The 13363-nt window shown below is 37.8% G+C and overlaps 2 protein-coding genes across 7 annotated transcripts in view; one reads left to right on the top strand and one right to left on the bottom strand.

Annotated features, from left to right (window-relative positions):
- The window catches only part of map3k4 (mitogen-activated protein kinase kinase kinase 4), a 26928-nt gene extending 24625 nt beyond the window's left edge, over positions 1-2303 (top strand). For all 5 annotated transcript variants that reach the window (XM_015039607.1, XM_015039609.1, XM_015039608.1 and 2 more), the window contains 2 exons: positions 403-582; positions 1405-2303. In XM_015039607.1, the coding sequence (XP_014895093.1) occupies positions 403-582; positions 1405-1425 (201 nt within the window). In that variant the 3' untranslated portion in view covers positions 1426-2303. The remainder of the gene's footprint in view (positions 1-402; positions 583-1404) is intronic.
- Positions 2304-5599: 3296 nt separating this feature from the next.
- Positions 5600-12757, bottom strand: agpat4 (1-acylglycerol-3-phosphate O-acyltransferase 4 (lysophosphatidic acid acyltransferase, delta)). Of its 2 annotated transcripts, none has more exons than XM_015039613.1 (9): positions 12456-12757; positions 10951-11132; positions 10278-10447; positions 10021-10182; positions 9753-9906; positions 9474-9576; positions 9301-9376; positions 7302-7500; positions 5600-6286 (listed from the first exon to the last, which is right to left on the bottom strand). In XM_015039613.1, exons 2-9 carry the CDS (start codon positions 11126-11128, stop codon positions 6195-6197), a joined length of 1134 nt encoding a protein of 377 aa, XP_014895099.1. In that variant the 5' UTR covers positions 11129-11132; positions 12456-12757; the 3' UTR covers positions 5600-6194. The 2 variants fall into 2 exon arrangements, with proteins under 2 accessions (XP_014895099.1, XP_014895098.1); XM_015039612.1 differs by having other exon boundaries at positions 10951-11135.
- Between the last annotated feature and the right edge of the window lie 606 nt (positions 12758-13363).

The following is a 13363-nucleotide window of genomic DNA, read 5'->3' on the forward strand; positions in this document are numbered from 1 at the left end:
ACCTGCCAATAGATCCGAAAAAACCTTTTTTTGCTCTCCTATATTTTTTTTTTTTTTTTTTTTTTTTTTTAACAATAAATTAGTACAGGTACTTTTTTTTTTTGTCCAATGTTTTAAAAAAAGTTCCACAAGTTTCCTTTTCGCCCAGTAACAGTGAGGCACTCTGCAAAGCTTCCAGTGAAAACTGATTGTGGTTAAAGCTGCTTTTTAAATAACAGAAACTGTAAAAAAAAAAAAAAAAAAAGTTATTTTCAGTTGCAGGCCTAATCGTGTTGTGTTTTTACTTCCTCTTTTACTTCCCACCAGAGAGAGTTCACCTGAACACCAAACAAAACTTACAAAAAAAATAAAAAAATACCGCAAAGAAATGACTTACTTTGTGACGTTTATCTGCATCTGCAGAGGCCCTGGCATGAGTACGAGCACAACTTTCAGATCATGTACAAAGTGGGCATGGGCCACAAACCGCCGATCCCTGAGAAGCTCAGCACGGAGGGGAAGGACTTCCTGGGTCACTGCTTGGAGAGCGAACCTAAACGCCGCTGGACAGCCAGCATGCTTCTTGACCACCCGTTTGTCAAGGTAAAACAGATTACCTTTCAGTTTCAAAGCTCCCTTTACAACCTTTGAGTTTTATAAAAAAAAAATATATATATATATATATATATATATATATATATATATATATATATAAAACTCAGATTACAGAAAGTATTGTCTACTTCAAGTGTTTACTTCTGATGGTATTGGCTTATAGCTCATGAAAACCCAAATTTCAGTTTTTATTGAAAAGTATTTCCATGTACTGCTAAAAATAAAGTCTCAGTACTCGGTCTGGCCTTGTTTTCCCTAAAGTACTGTAGTGATGACAACGTGATCAACCTTGGGTCTGCTGAGATGCTATAATGTCCAAGTTGCTTAGATAGCAGCTTTCTGCTAGTCTGCCTTCTTAGTTCTCGTCTGTCATCTTGCTCTTGTCAATACTCCATAAATTCTTCATGTGGTTTATGCCATTATCAAACACAGCAGTAGCATTAATCAGGTATCTGTATTTCTGGCAGAACGTTTGTCTGCAGAGACACACAAAGTGTTTGAACATACCTAGCATAGCATAAATGGCTATGCTAACCTGACTAAATGCAAGCTGAAATTTTAGCTTACTTTTTATAATAGTATGGCCATAAAATTCATGTATTAATATGTACTTATTTTTTAATATTCCTTACATATCATTCAAAGATAATTTTTATGATTTCATTAGCTGCTAGCCATAATCATCAAAATTAAGAAAAAATAACCACTGTGTGTAATAAACGTGCAACAGTTTGAATGTTTGAAAAGCTAATAAAAAGACTCGCCCGTCTTCAGCCGGCCCTCACAAGATCTCCTGTTTATCCGTTTCAGGTTTGCACAGATGAGGAGTGAGCGGCGCCTTCCCTTTGGCTTTTCACGTTTACAAACTGAAGCACTACTGTACATGCTGTTTGGCAAAAGAAAAACAAACTGTGGACGCAAGAGGGAGTTATGGCTCAAGGCACATCGAGTTAAACTGAGGAACTAACACATTATCATTTCAGAGGACAACTGGATCTATGAATTAAATGTGTCTTTATGTAGCCATGGTTTGTGGTGGTATTGTACATACTGTAAGAATAGGATTGGCCTCAATTCATGTATAAAACAATGTTGTAAAGTTAAAAGTAATTACCACATATATTTCACTGTTGACATCTATAAAAAGGCAATGAGGAATACTTTTTTTTTTAATTGGACGGAGGATGGGGCGCATCTATAGCACTTTTAAACTGTATATCCAAGGGGAAAGCCAAGTAGAAAAGGAGGGAACCTGAGTGAGTCACCATAAAGTAAAAATGTGGCTACCCTCTGTGAATGAAAGAAGGCAATAGTTTCCCTTTATTAAATGAATGCCATCCAAATATTTAAATATTTTTTATTACTTATTCTGAACGTTTGGGCAATAAGAAGGATTATTTAGTGTGTTTTCTTTGCCTTTTTGCTGAGGAGAAATTGTCAAGTTGGAGCAACGTTCAAGTCTACTGGTCACTGGTGATGAGCTGCCCGTGTGACTGTGGCGTAGCCAACTCAAAGGAGAAAACAGGACCGGCTATTCCTCCCTGCTGCTGAACACAACACACATGCATACACACACATTGACATACTCCAGAACTTGTGGTCCTCTGCTGCTCCCACAGTGTTTGCTATGTAAAAACAATATTAATAAACCAATTATTGTTTTCAGTAACTTTTCATCTCAGAATTGGACTCATTATTACAAGAAACTATCATATGGTTGTTCTAAAATACAAAGTTAAACTTCTCCACCACGCTTGTGTTTTTTTTGACAGTCAAATTAATCTAAAACTCAAATCCTGAAACACTTTTGAGTTGTGCAAATGTCACTTAAGCATGCTTTATCGTGAAGTGTGTAGTTATTTACATGACAAATGAACGCTGGCGGGAGTCTGCCACTGATCATCTTCCTGTGTGAAACAAGTTCTAGGAAATGAATTTGTAAACCGTTTAAGTCAAATTCACTTTCCTTGCAAGTTGGCTAGTTACTAAACTATAAATCCATTTGTCCTGTAAGAACCTCAGCGGTTTGTTAGAAAACATTAGTGAACGAACAACAAAAACACTCCTGCAGGTTAGGGACCAACATTGTGGGAAGGTTTAGGTCATTGTTGGGTTGTAAAGTAATATCCGATGCTTTGAAAACCTTAGAGGTTACAGAGCACTGTTCAATCTAGATCTGAAAATAAGGGCTGGCACAACTGCAAACCTGCAGCGACAAACACCTGATCCTACAGGCTTGGTAAGAACAGGATTAATCAGAAAAGTAGTTAGGAGGCTCACGGTAACACATTTCAGAGATTCTGTAGACGGCACAATTGATTATAAATCTGGAATTAATAGACCAGGAACAAAATAATCCATTTAGAAGTATTACAGTTTTCATAAACTGCATCATTTTTTTTTAGTCTGAGACCAAAATTGAACTTTCCACCCTACATGCAAGATGTGTGACTAAAAGCTGACACTGCACACCACCTTCAACGCAATATTTCTACCATGAGACATTGCATTAGCAGAATCATGGTGTGCTGAAATGATCTAGCGTAAAAGCGATGTCTATTCCCTCTGTCTCCTCTTTGGAGACATCCTTGCATTACACCTCAGTTCTTTTTCTTTTCCAGTCATGTCATTGTAATCTTGTGCTTGAGGTCACAGTTTTCTGTCTGCCCTTACTTTCTAAAAGGCTTCACCTGATGGACAGATGGCCTTTCATATGACGGAAAATTTTAGTGGAAAAAAAAAAAAACCCTCCCTTGTGATTGTTTTGTCAACTTCTTGCCATTATAGTGCAATGACTCCAAAACAAGCCTAAATCATCCCCCACACCTCTTCCTGACTTCAGTGGTTGAGGTGTTAGTACTGATATGCCTTGATTTAGCTCTGTGTATTATGACCAGACAGCTGAACACAGTCGCTTCAAATGCCTTGTGGTTTATCCAGTTTATGCAGGTTTGTAACTAAGCTGTACTCTATTTGGAGCAAAAAGACCATCTCCTAGCAACTCATCCAGAAAAACAATACATGTTCAGTCTTTATCTCAACTGTAACGTCTTAACTGAAAGTGACAGAGCTTTAGATCTGATCAAATATATCAAGTAAATGTGGCTTCTGCTTAATGTTTTGGTTACTACAAAAGAGTAAAAATGGAATCAGTTATTTGAACCTTGCATTATATTTTAGCTCAGTTTTATATATATATATATATGAATTGATTATGCATGTTTCAGTGAGGTCAGGATCTGATCAATTCCAGGCAACGTTCCAAAATTTTACCGCTCTACGGTCTTTGAAAGCCTTTATCACTTTTCCCTCATAAAACAGTGCCTTATGTCCTAGATCACCTCATTGTGCCTGAATTGTTGGAAGAAGTTGCTGTTTAAGGAAGTTTTTTTTGTGTGTGAAAGTGTTCATTGGATAGATTCTATCAGGATGCTTCACATTTGGCATAACAGGCTTTGAGGTCAAACCCACTTTTTCCACTTTAGACAAACGAGTTCCCAGATTTACCTAAGAATGACTCATCAAAAAAAAAAAAAAACCTTTGCACTGCCTGATTGAAGGTTGAATAAACTACATTGGTAGCAATGCAATTCTGCAGCAAAGTCAACAAGAAATGGTTCCGTGTCGGTTGGGCTGTAGTGAATATTCTGAACCCATCTGTAATTTGGCCTCACTTTCAATTTTTTTTTAGATTTTTAGGCCACTTTGATGAAAAGCAATAACACCATCATCACAATCCGATATTTTTAAGCCCGTCTGACTCTCTTATAATAACTCAGTTGTTTAATATAGGGATTCAGATATTACCTGAAATTAAAGATCCGAACCACCACTCTGCAGCAAGTCCAGCTGAATTTAGGGCAATTTGACTAACTCCGGCTTCAAGAGGACAAATGAGTGATTCCTATTTTGGGACGTGTAGTTAAATATTAACAGTCAGTAATACAGATATCGGCCCCTCTCACCCACAGGCAGCACCTGATTTACAGGAAAGTAGGAGGCACTTGAACTGAGATCTCACCAGTTACTGGAGGGCTTTCATGTTGCAAAAACCTGTAAGACAGCCACTTCCTCATGACAAACGCCTGATTAGGAGAAATGACACCAGGATTCACTCCCACACCAACAGCTCAGCTCCTGCTTCGTGTTTTTCTAAGGCATGTCATCAGCTCTTCCCACCAGGACTTAATAACAATGTTTCAGAAATAAAAACTCTGGTGATTATCACTGTTGTCAAGCTGTAACAATCTCCAGACATGCCACTGCCCTTGCACTTTGGGAGTTAGCTGCAGCTATTACAAGAAAATAAAAGAATTAAAAAAAACAAACAAAAAAAAAACACACCTTACTCTCCCTAAACCACAGACTGACTCAACTCTTGTGCAATCCTGGACACTTCTGTAAGCTCTAAGCAAACTGTCTAGTGTTTTAACCATAAACAAACCAATGCTAATGTGAGGCTTATCTTAGCATGCAACAACTGCATTCAAAAATCACATTAATGAGTAAACATGGGTGTTTTATGTACTCTCAGTAGAAACACTGCAGTTAATGAAAACCAAGTGACGGCTGAATCAAGTCAATACAAGCCAATTGTACGAGAAAACCTGTCAGACGTCACAATAGTTGTGGGGCGGTGGTTCACCTTCTGGCTGGATGGCAACTCCAACTATGCAGCCAGAGCTGTAATGAACTGGCTTTGATCAGAGAAGTCAAAAGTGCAGCTCAAGAGTGATTTTATGTCCCCCCCGCACCCCCGAACACAGTTCAAGAATTAAATTAATTTGGCCCACCAGTACATGCATTTTAGTTACATTTTTACCAAGAAAAATGACAGGTCACAGCATACTCATGTTTTAGAATGTCCCAATCAAAGAACACATAACTTCCACTGAGAACCAGAAGTAAGGCTTTGATATATAAACTTTTTTTCATGCAAATTGTGCATTCCTGTCCTTTTTGTGTGCAGTCTACTGCATAAAATTCTAAGAAAACGCACAACTTGTAGTTTCAATAAAAATCAAGTCTTTATTAATATTTTTGAAATTCAATACGTCTTAAAATAAGGTCGAGCTGTGAAAAAGCTATACGAGCATCTACTGCACTTGCACGTTGAGTTTGACTCGTCTTTATCGTTTAGATTTAAATGTCAACTCAAAGCCTTCGGGGAGTGTTGTTGCCGTTGACTGATTTTACTGGAGCCAGGACAAAAAATAGAAATGAAGAGAGAAAAAGGCCCACAGATGCTGAACAAAACCTTAACATGTAAAATAGCATCACTATCTTAAAGTACAAATGCCACTTGATGTACACTTCAGTCGAAGAGGTAGTCTACATTTGGCTTATTGCAATTTCAAATTTCGGTTTCCTTTGTACTGTTAAAATATTTCCACTCAGATAAGTTAACCCACACCATGTTTCCATTTCTGCAGCTTCCATTTTAGCTTCTGCAGCACAGCTTTAAGCCCGGCTGTGTTGTGCCATGAAACAAGTCTGTACTTGTTATACCAGTCAAGTTACTGTTCACCTAACATTTTTGCATCTGGCAGCTTCCAAGTCTGTGAATCTCCACAAAGCAGCCCGGAAGACAGCAGCAATCCTTAATTGTTGTTTAGAGCAGCAGCCTTAATCCCATAGTTTGAGCTTTTGTCAATCTCAGTCTGGCCAATCATCCAGCGCATTCCCATTGACACTGCAAGAGAAAAGAGCTTATTTATAATGCGACTGCATCTGGTCAGTGTCAGCAGATTTTGTAAAGAATATTTTTATTTCCACAGAAAATGCATTTTTAATGAATATTTCCAAAACACTCCTTTTTCTGAAATTAGTTGTCAATTGTGTTAACATTTTTGTTGTAACAAGTCACATCATCAAATGTTTAATATTGTGTTGACATCTGAACGTTTGTCATTTTAATATCAACACTGGGAAGAGCATTCCCTTTATTGTGGAAAATGTCGTGAAGTAACATGCTTCTCATGAGCTCATGGCGTTACAGAAATAGTTTTTGGTTTACTCCTTATTCAGATGGACGACTGTGTAACTTTGTGAAATAAACACATGCCTGAATGTTGTTAAGAACATGCTCCTCATACAGAGACATCTATATTTTTACAAAAAATGGGAACTTACACTGGGGGATGTCAAATCTGATGCTAGCAAAATGTTTGGACAGAAAAGAGCTGGTTAATTTGAGAAATTATTTACTACAGCCAAATTCTGAAAACATGCGTACAACTTAATTAGAAAATCTATATATATTATTTTAATGTGAAATCCAAATGTTATTTAAATTAAATACACAGAGTATATACCAAGTTATTTAAGTAAGTATGGCTGACATTAAATGAAAAAGCAGATTAAGCTTCCTAGAAAATTAGAAAATACTACTTAAGTTTAACAAAAACACCTTAAGTTCAGAAAGGCTAAGTTACACCCCATGCAATTGTGCGGAGGACTGACTGCTACAATTGGTCACCAGAGAGGCAAAAACTGAATGCTAAAGAAGCTGGCTCCTTTCAGGGTGTTGTGTCATAATACATCAATGGAAAGTTGAGTGGAAGGAAAATGTGTTGTAGAAAACGTCGCACAAGAAACAGGAAGTCTTGAGAGAATGTATTTATTTATTCTTTTAACTGAATGACTAAACCAAATGTTTGACAATTACCTAAGTTATTGAGATACTTATGGAAAGGTATGAAACCAACCTGCAGAGCACACAACCACAGCTGCGGCGATGGTGAGCACTGCCCCAGAGCTGAGCAGTTGGGCAATTAAGAGGCCGAGAGGGTAAAGGACCACACAGGACCAGAAGAGCCAGTTGATCAGGGACCACGGCCGACGTGGGGGGCTCACAATGGGGCCAGGGAAACGCCCCGTCTGTGCGTACTGCTCCTGAAAGCCGTCCTGTTCACACACAAACACAGCCCAACATGTGTTTATTCTTGGTAGAATAAACGACTTGTTTTTACAGGCGTGTTGCGTGTTGATGGGCCCGTCTTAGCACAAACCCTCCCCACCCCCGACCCATTGAAGCACACCAGTTTCACCACGTTTAGCTTTCTGACACAAGTAAAGAACGGTATAGAGACTACCAGTGTTTATAGCAGTCAGGACTTCTATTGTCAACATACAGAGTCTCTATAGGTGTAAAAAATATAGAACATTCGTTCTCTAGAAATGGTGTAATCATAAGCATCTTTGATCAATATTTCTGTGCGACAACCTGAAAGAGTAAAAGATGACTGAATTCACTGCACGACCTTACAGTCTTCAAAGCAAGATTTACTGTAGTTTACATTTCTAAATTCAGTAAATGAACATACCTTGCATGGACAGTACAAGTGGACACCTCCTTTATTGTAGCGTCTGGCATACATAGAGGTCACTTGTTTATTTTGACAGTTTTTTTGTTGTTTTTTTTTGCTGCACATACACATTTAACAGACTTCCAAAGCTGTTTTTGTCAGAGGCCTGATTGCCAATGAGAGACAGCCAAACTGTAGATTTTGAGTTGCATTACAGACCATCATGTTACAGCAGAAGTTATTGTTGTCGTCATCCGCTTTCTTACAATTAACCATGTTTCCCGAATGAAAGTTTTTTTTTAATCTGAACTCATTCTACATTTTTGTGGTGAAAAACTTGATTTGCCTTTGATTGTTCTTGGTCTGTAACATCCTCCAGGGAGTATTCAGGGGTCAAAGAGAGGTCTTTGCTTTTATGACCTTCCTATGAAAAAGTTTGTGAGATATTTCAACTGAACCTCAATGACTCACATTGACCGCCCTTTCTAAAAAGCTTTCCAGATGGAGAGGGAAAAAAATCCCAGGGGGAAAAAAAGCTTCTTTTTTTTTTTTTTTTTTACAACTACTGCTATTTTAGATTTATCAACTGTTTTTCCACAATGATTGTCTGTTATATTAGTTATTGTTTAATAAGTTGGTCTTGTACAGGCAGTATGACTTTATTGCATCTGGAATCATTACACAAATAAGCACTTATATTTTTAAATAAAGAACTCTAGCTTCTTAAATTCAAATGCATAACCTGTGATTTTTTTTTTTTTTTTGTGTGTATAATCTATAAGATTCTGTATTGAAATGCCTTTCCTTTTGTCCGACTTTGAATCAACTGTGAACAGAACTGGAGGAGAACATCACTCAGACATTCATTTTATTTTAGAGCCTCACATCAGGCAATACAGCAGAATCACGGATGCCTCTTAGCGTCTTATATAAACTGAAATATCACAACCTGGTCCTCGTTTTGTTTAAATATTAATATCAATACTTAATATCTTATTATTGTTTACTTGAATCTTATGTGATGGATGCTCATTTACAACATGTGCAGGGATTTCCCCCCCAAAAAACTAGCATTCTGGAAAACGTGGGTGCATTTATGTCTTCATTGAAGTAAAATATTCCAATTGAATAAAGAAAAGAAATGGCTACTTTTGATGATAATTTGATCAATAATATTCTGATTCTATGACATTTGAGTCAATCCTTTGTTTAGGATCAAAACCGATAATGACAACAACAGCATGAAACCAGGACAGGCTGACCTTTAACCTTCTTATATAATAAACATGTCTGATTCATTGGTTTATCTGCATATCCTATGTATATGAATATTACTTTCCAACTAAAGCTACATGTATTTTAGCCTACTTATGTCTTCTTTTTAATCCCCAACACTCACCTTTTCTTGGTAAAGTTTGTGTAGCCAGGCGGCACACTCCGCCTCATCTTCTGGAACGGACTCTAAAGGAATCCTCCTACATTAGACAGGAAGGAGACAGGCCACCAATCACCCAGACAGGAATCCTAAAGCTATAATCTTGCCCTGCACAGGCATACAACCTTTTGTCCTACCTGACATATAAATCTGCATGATATTTCTTTCCGTTGAGAATCCCAAGAAGAGTCGGTACTTCACTGTTCCTGAAGTTTAGTGTTGAATCGTAAATAGCTGCAGCTGCACCAGGAAAGCACAAAGCAGCGGTTCAATGGACGAGGTGACTCATTTGCACATTTATCTGGCTTTTCCCACATTCAAACAAAGCTTGCAGTATGGACATTTCTGATGACACCATGCAAAAAAAAAAAAAAAAAAAAAAGAAAGAAAAAAGAAAACTGTTGTCAGATACTCACCAGTCCCCCTGAGGTTTTGGACAGTTACATAAAATCCTTTGGTTCTGGGAAGAAGATGGTACTTGAGTTTAGGTAAACCCTTGCTTTCAGCTACTTGCATGCTGAACTGGTGTTTCTTTGGGGTAAAGCGTGTTCCTTCACAGTAAAGCAGGAACTTGTGGGAGAAAGAGAAAAAATGTTTTCAGGCATTTCCCAAACATTTCCTGATTGAAAGACATTACTGTGTCATCTTGATCTGGAAAAAAAATAATAATAGACTGAGACCCACCCAGTAGTTTTCAGGGTAATCCCGCAGTTTCTGCAGGCTCTGAGCCACGGTTGTCCGGTCCTCCTCCCACTTCCTTTTGCAGAAAACTATCTCGAGGAAATACCACATCCAGCCAATCACTGGAACATAGGCCAGCTCCTTTTTGGCCAAAACTTTTGAACTCTGGAAGTTTAAAGCATAATATTTTTTTTTTTTTTTTAGGGTTGAACAGAGAACTTGAAACAAACTTTGGGGTTCTCAGCAGAATTTCATCTTACCCCAAGAACTCCAAATCTCTCACAGAAGGTCCAGCCGCACAGAAAGTCTATCTCAAAACTGTGGTTGAGGACCACAATAGCATTCTCTTTTCCATAGAGTGGGTAGCTCTTTGGATCGGTATAGAGCGTGCATTCTGTCCCAGACCACCACTCTAGGGCAGCTACCATCTCTAAAGTTTATAGGGACACAGTCACACAAACAGGCACAGGTAAGTGTACCACTTAAGAAATATGATGGAGGGGGTTAAATATTAATTTTTAATTAAATGGAATGTTTAATTATGCATTCTACAGAAACATTTTGATGAGACTTTAACTGAGGAAGCCGATTTAGTTAACTGTTGGCTACTTTCATTCATCTTGTATTTCATTTACGGTAAATGTCTTTTCACAATAAAGTTCTGCACAGAATTATTCATGCAAATCTTCCTGGACAGGATTTATGTATATTGTTATAACTTTCTTGATTTAATTCCAACATTGTCTTGTCAGTGTACTTGCTTCTTAAAGCTACCTTAAACTTTTACAATAACATTTGTGCAACACTGCTTGGATTTTTTTTTTTGCTTGACTTGCTGCAACATCAGCTTCTTCCTCCAGAAGCAAAGCAAACAAAGGAACAACAGAAAACGCATTACAGTGTCATCTTTGTTGGAGAGAGGTCAGTACTTACGGCTTGCAATGCAGTAGGCCAGTCTGATGTTTATCTTGCGGGCCAGCTGCTTACTGACCAGCCACAGAGGTAAGGTGCAGATCTGTATCAGATTGACAATAAGTCCGCTCACCAGGAACACATAGCACATGATCAGGTGGCACAAAAATTGGGACTTTAAAAACTGCAGCAGCCCCATCCTTCTGCTAAAGAGAAAAAGTTTTAAACAAAAATAATTATGTAGCAACATATTTCCTTTTTTTTTGTTTTTTTAAAATCATACAAGACTATCAGCTGGTTCTCTGGGCCATCACTGCACACAATGCTTTGCAAAAGTATCAGAAGCACAGATTTCAATGTATTTCATTTCAATTTTTATGTGACAAACTCAAGATAATTCATTCTTCTGAAGTGCAAATATTTTTTTCTTTTTAATTTCCTTACAATTTATTTTCTTTACATCATAAAATACAGTGAAAATAACTGCTTTCAGAAATTATCAAGGCAATATTCAAAGCTAAATCAAAGTAAAACGTCAATCCGTCTACTTGAGGCGCTTCAGCTTCCAGCAGGATAAAGACCCACAGCATACAGCAACATCAGGGGTGTCAAACTCCAGTCCTCAAGGGCAACTATCCTGCAGTTTTTAGATGTGCCACAGGTACAAAACACTGAAATGAAATGGCTTAATTACCTCCTTCTTGTGCAGAAGCCTGCTAATGACCTAATTATCCTATTCAGGTGTGGTGCAACAGAGGCACATCTAAAAGTTGCAGGGCAGCGGCCCTGCAGGACTGGAGTTTGACACCTGTGGTTTAGATCACAGCATATTTATGGGTTAAAATGGCCCAGTCAAACTCTGGGCCTGAATCCAATTGGACTAATACAACTAATTTGACAAAGCTTGAGCTATTTGTGACCTTCCAACTGCAACTGCAGGGAAAGATATGGTTTTATAACGTACTGACATATGTGGGTTTAATGACGACACACTTCTCAAAGTTGCATTAAAGCAATACTTTGAAAAGTCATGTATCATTTTCCCTCCACTTTAGCAGTGCACTACTCTGTGTTGGTCTTTCACAATAACATACACTGAAGTTTGTAGGTGCAAAGTGACAAAATGCGAAAAAGTTCAATGAGTATGAAAAGTATCGCAAAGCGCCGTCTGCCGTTTTATTTCATAAAGGGTTTCTTTGAGCTTTGTTTAATGAATGAAGAATTTGAACTGAGCCGTGAACTAACAACCAATTTCAGAGCAAACATTTGCTCGGAAGAGAACACATGACTTGGAATGGAATGAGAAATTGTAACCGTGAACTCAACAGCTTTTGTGTGGTTTTGTAATTTCCTTAAGGAGAAAATTGTTTAAATACTTGCTATTATTATTGTCTGGACAGAGACCCAAGTTTAACAGCTGTTTCGGGTATGGTTTACGAAGCAACCTCTGTTTATACGATCACTTCAATATTCAATATCTCTGTCTGGGAAGAAAAAATATATATATAATTTGTAATGAACCTCACCTTCAGGTGAAACAAACAAATGCCCCTCTATCCTCCAGTAATCCTGCCTCGGAGACCTTCAACTCCCAAAAACAATATAAAAGAATCACTGAAGATCCATGCCACCGGGATTTTTCTGCTCTTCCTCTTCAGATTTATGTCATGATTACTTCACCGTGATGGATTCATCACCTCACTGACTGGTGACTGCTAACATTTCCCCACATGTGCCGCCACACCCATTGAAAAGCCACGCCTGAATTGAAAACATAACGACGTCCGTACCCGTGTGCGTACGTGCGTGGTTGAGAACTCCGCCACTTTCCAGATCGCTTGGATTAAACAAAGATCGTCAATTTCTGTAATTGACGCGTATTTACTCCGGAAACCCGCAGTCGCCATGGTAACAACTATTGTAAAGAAAACAAAAATAACCCCTCTTTTTACATTTGACCCACCGACTGATTTTAATTATTATATTTTTAGGTAATTTTTAGTGTATTACATTTGATTAGTATTATAGTTCCATGTTTTTTTATGCAAAGTTCGCAATGTTTTCCGTTGCTGATGTATGTGTATTTGTCCGGAAAAAAATAACAGAGTGAGACTTCTGCAAATTTTCTTCCTCTTTGCTTTGACTCTATTCGCTCACAGGAACGGCACGAGTCGAAAAGCGAAGTGCAGGATATGCGCTTTTTAAAAATTATTTTCGTCAGTTTTGATTATTATTAAACCAAAGTGTTAATGAAATTATGATCAGTAAACGTCTGCTGAAGTATTCAAATAGTTTTGAATAGTTATGAAAATAACTTGGCAAAATTTTAGGTTTACAAACTGAAGATTTTACAAAAAAAAAGAGAAAGGTTTATGAAATGAAAAGTAAATTATATAGTCATCATTCACAGAAAAGAAAGGCAGTCTGATGCATC

The sequence above is a fragment of the Poecilia latipinna genome, unplaced genomic scaffold, assembly GCF_001443285.1.
Source record: "Poecilia latipinna isolate Pla-1442-1.1 unplaced genomic scaffold, P_latipinna-1.0 Scaffold477, whole genome shotgun sequence".
Taxonomy (NCBI): domain Eukaryota; kingdom Metazoa; phylum Chordata; class Actinopteri; order Cyprinodontiformes; family Poeciliidae; genus Poecilia; species Poecilia latipinna.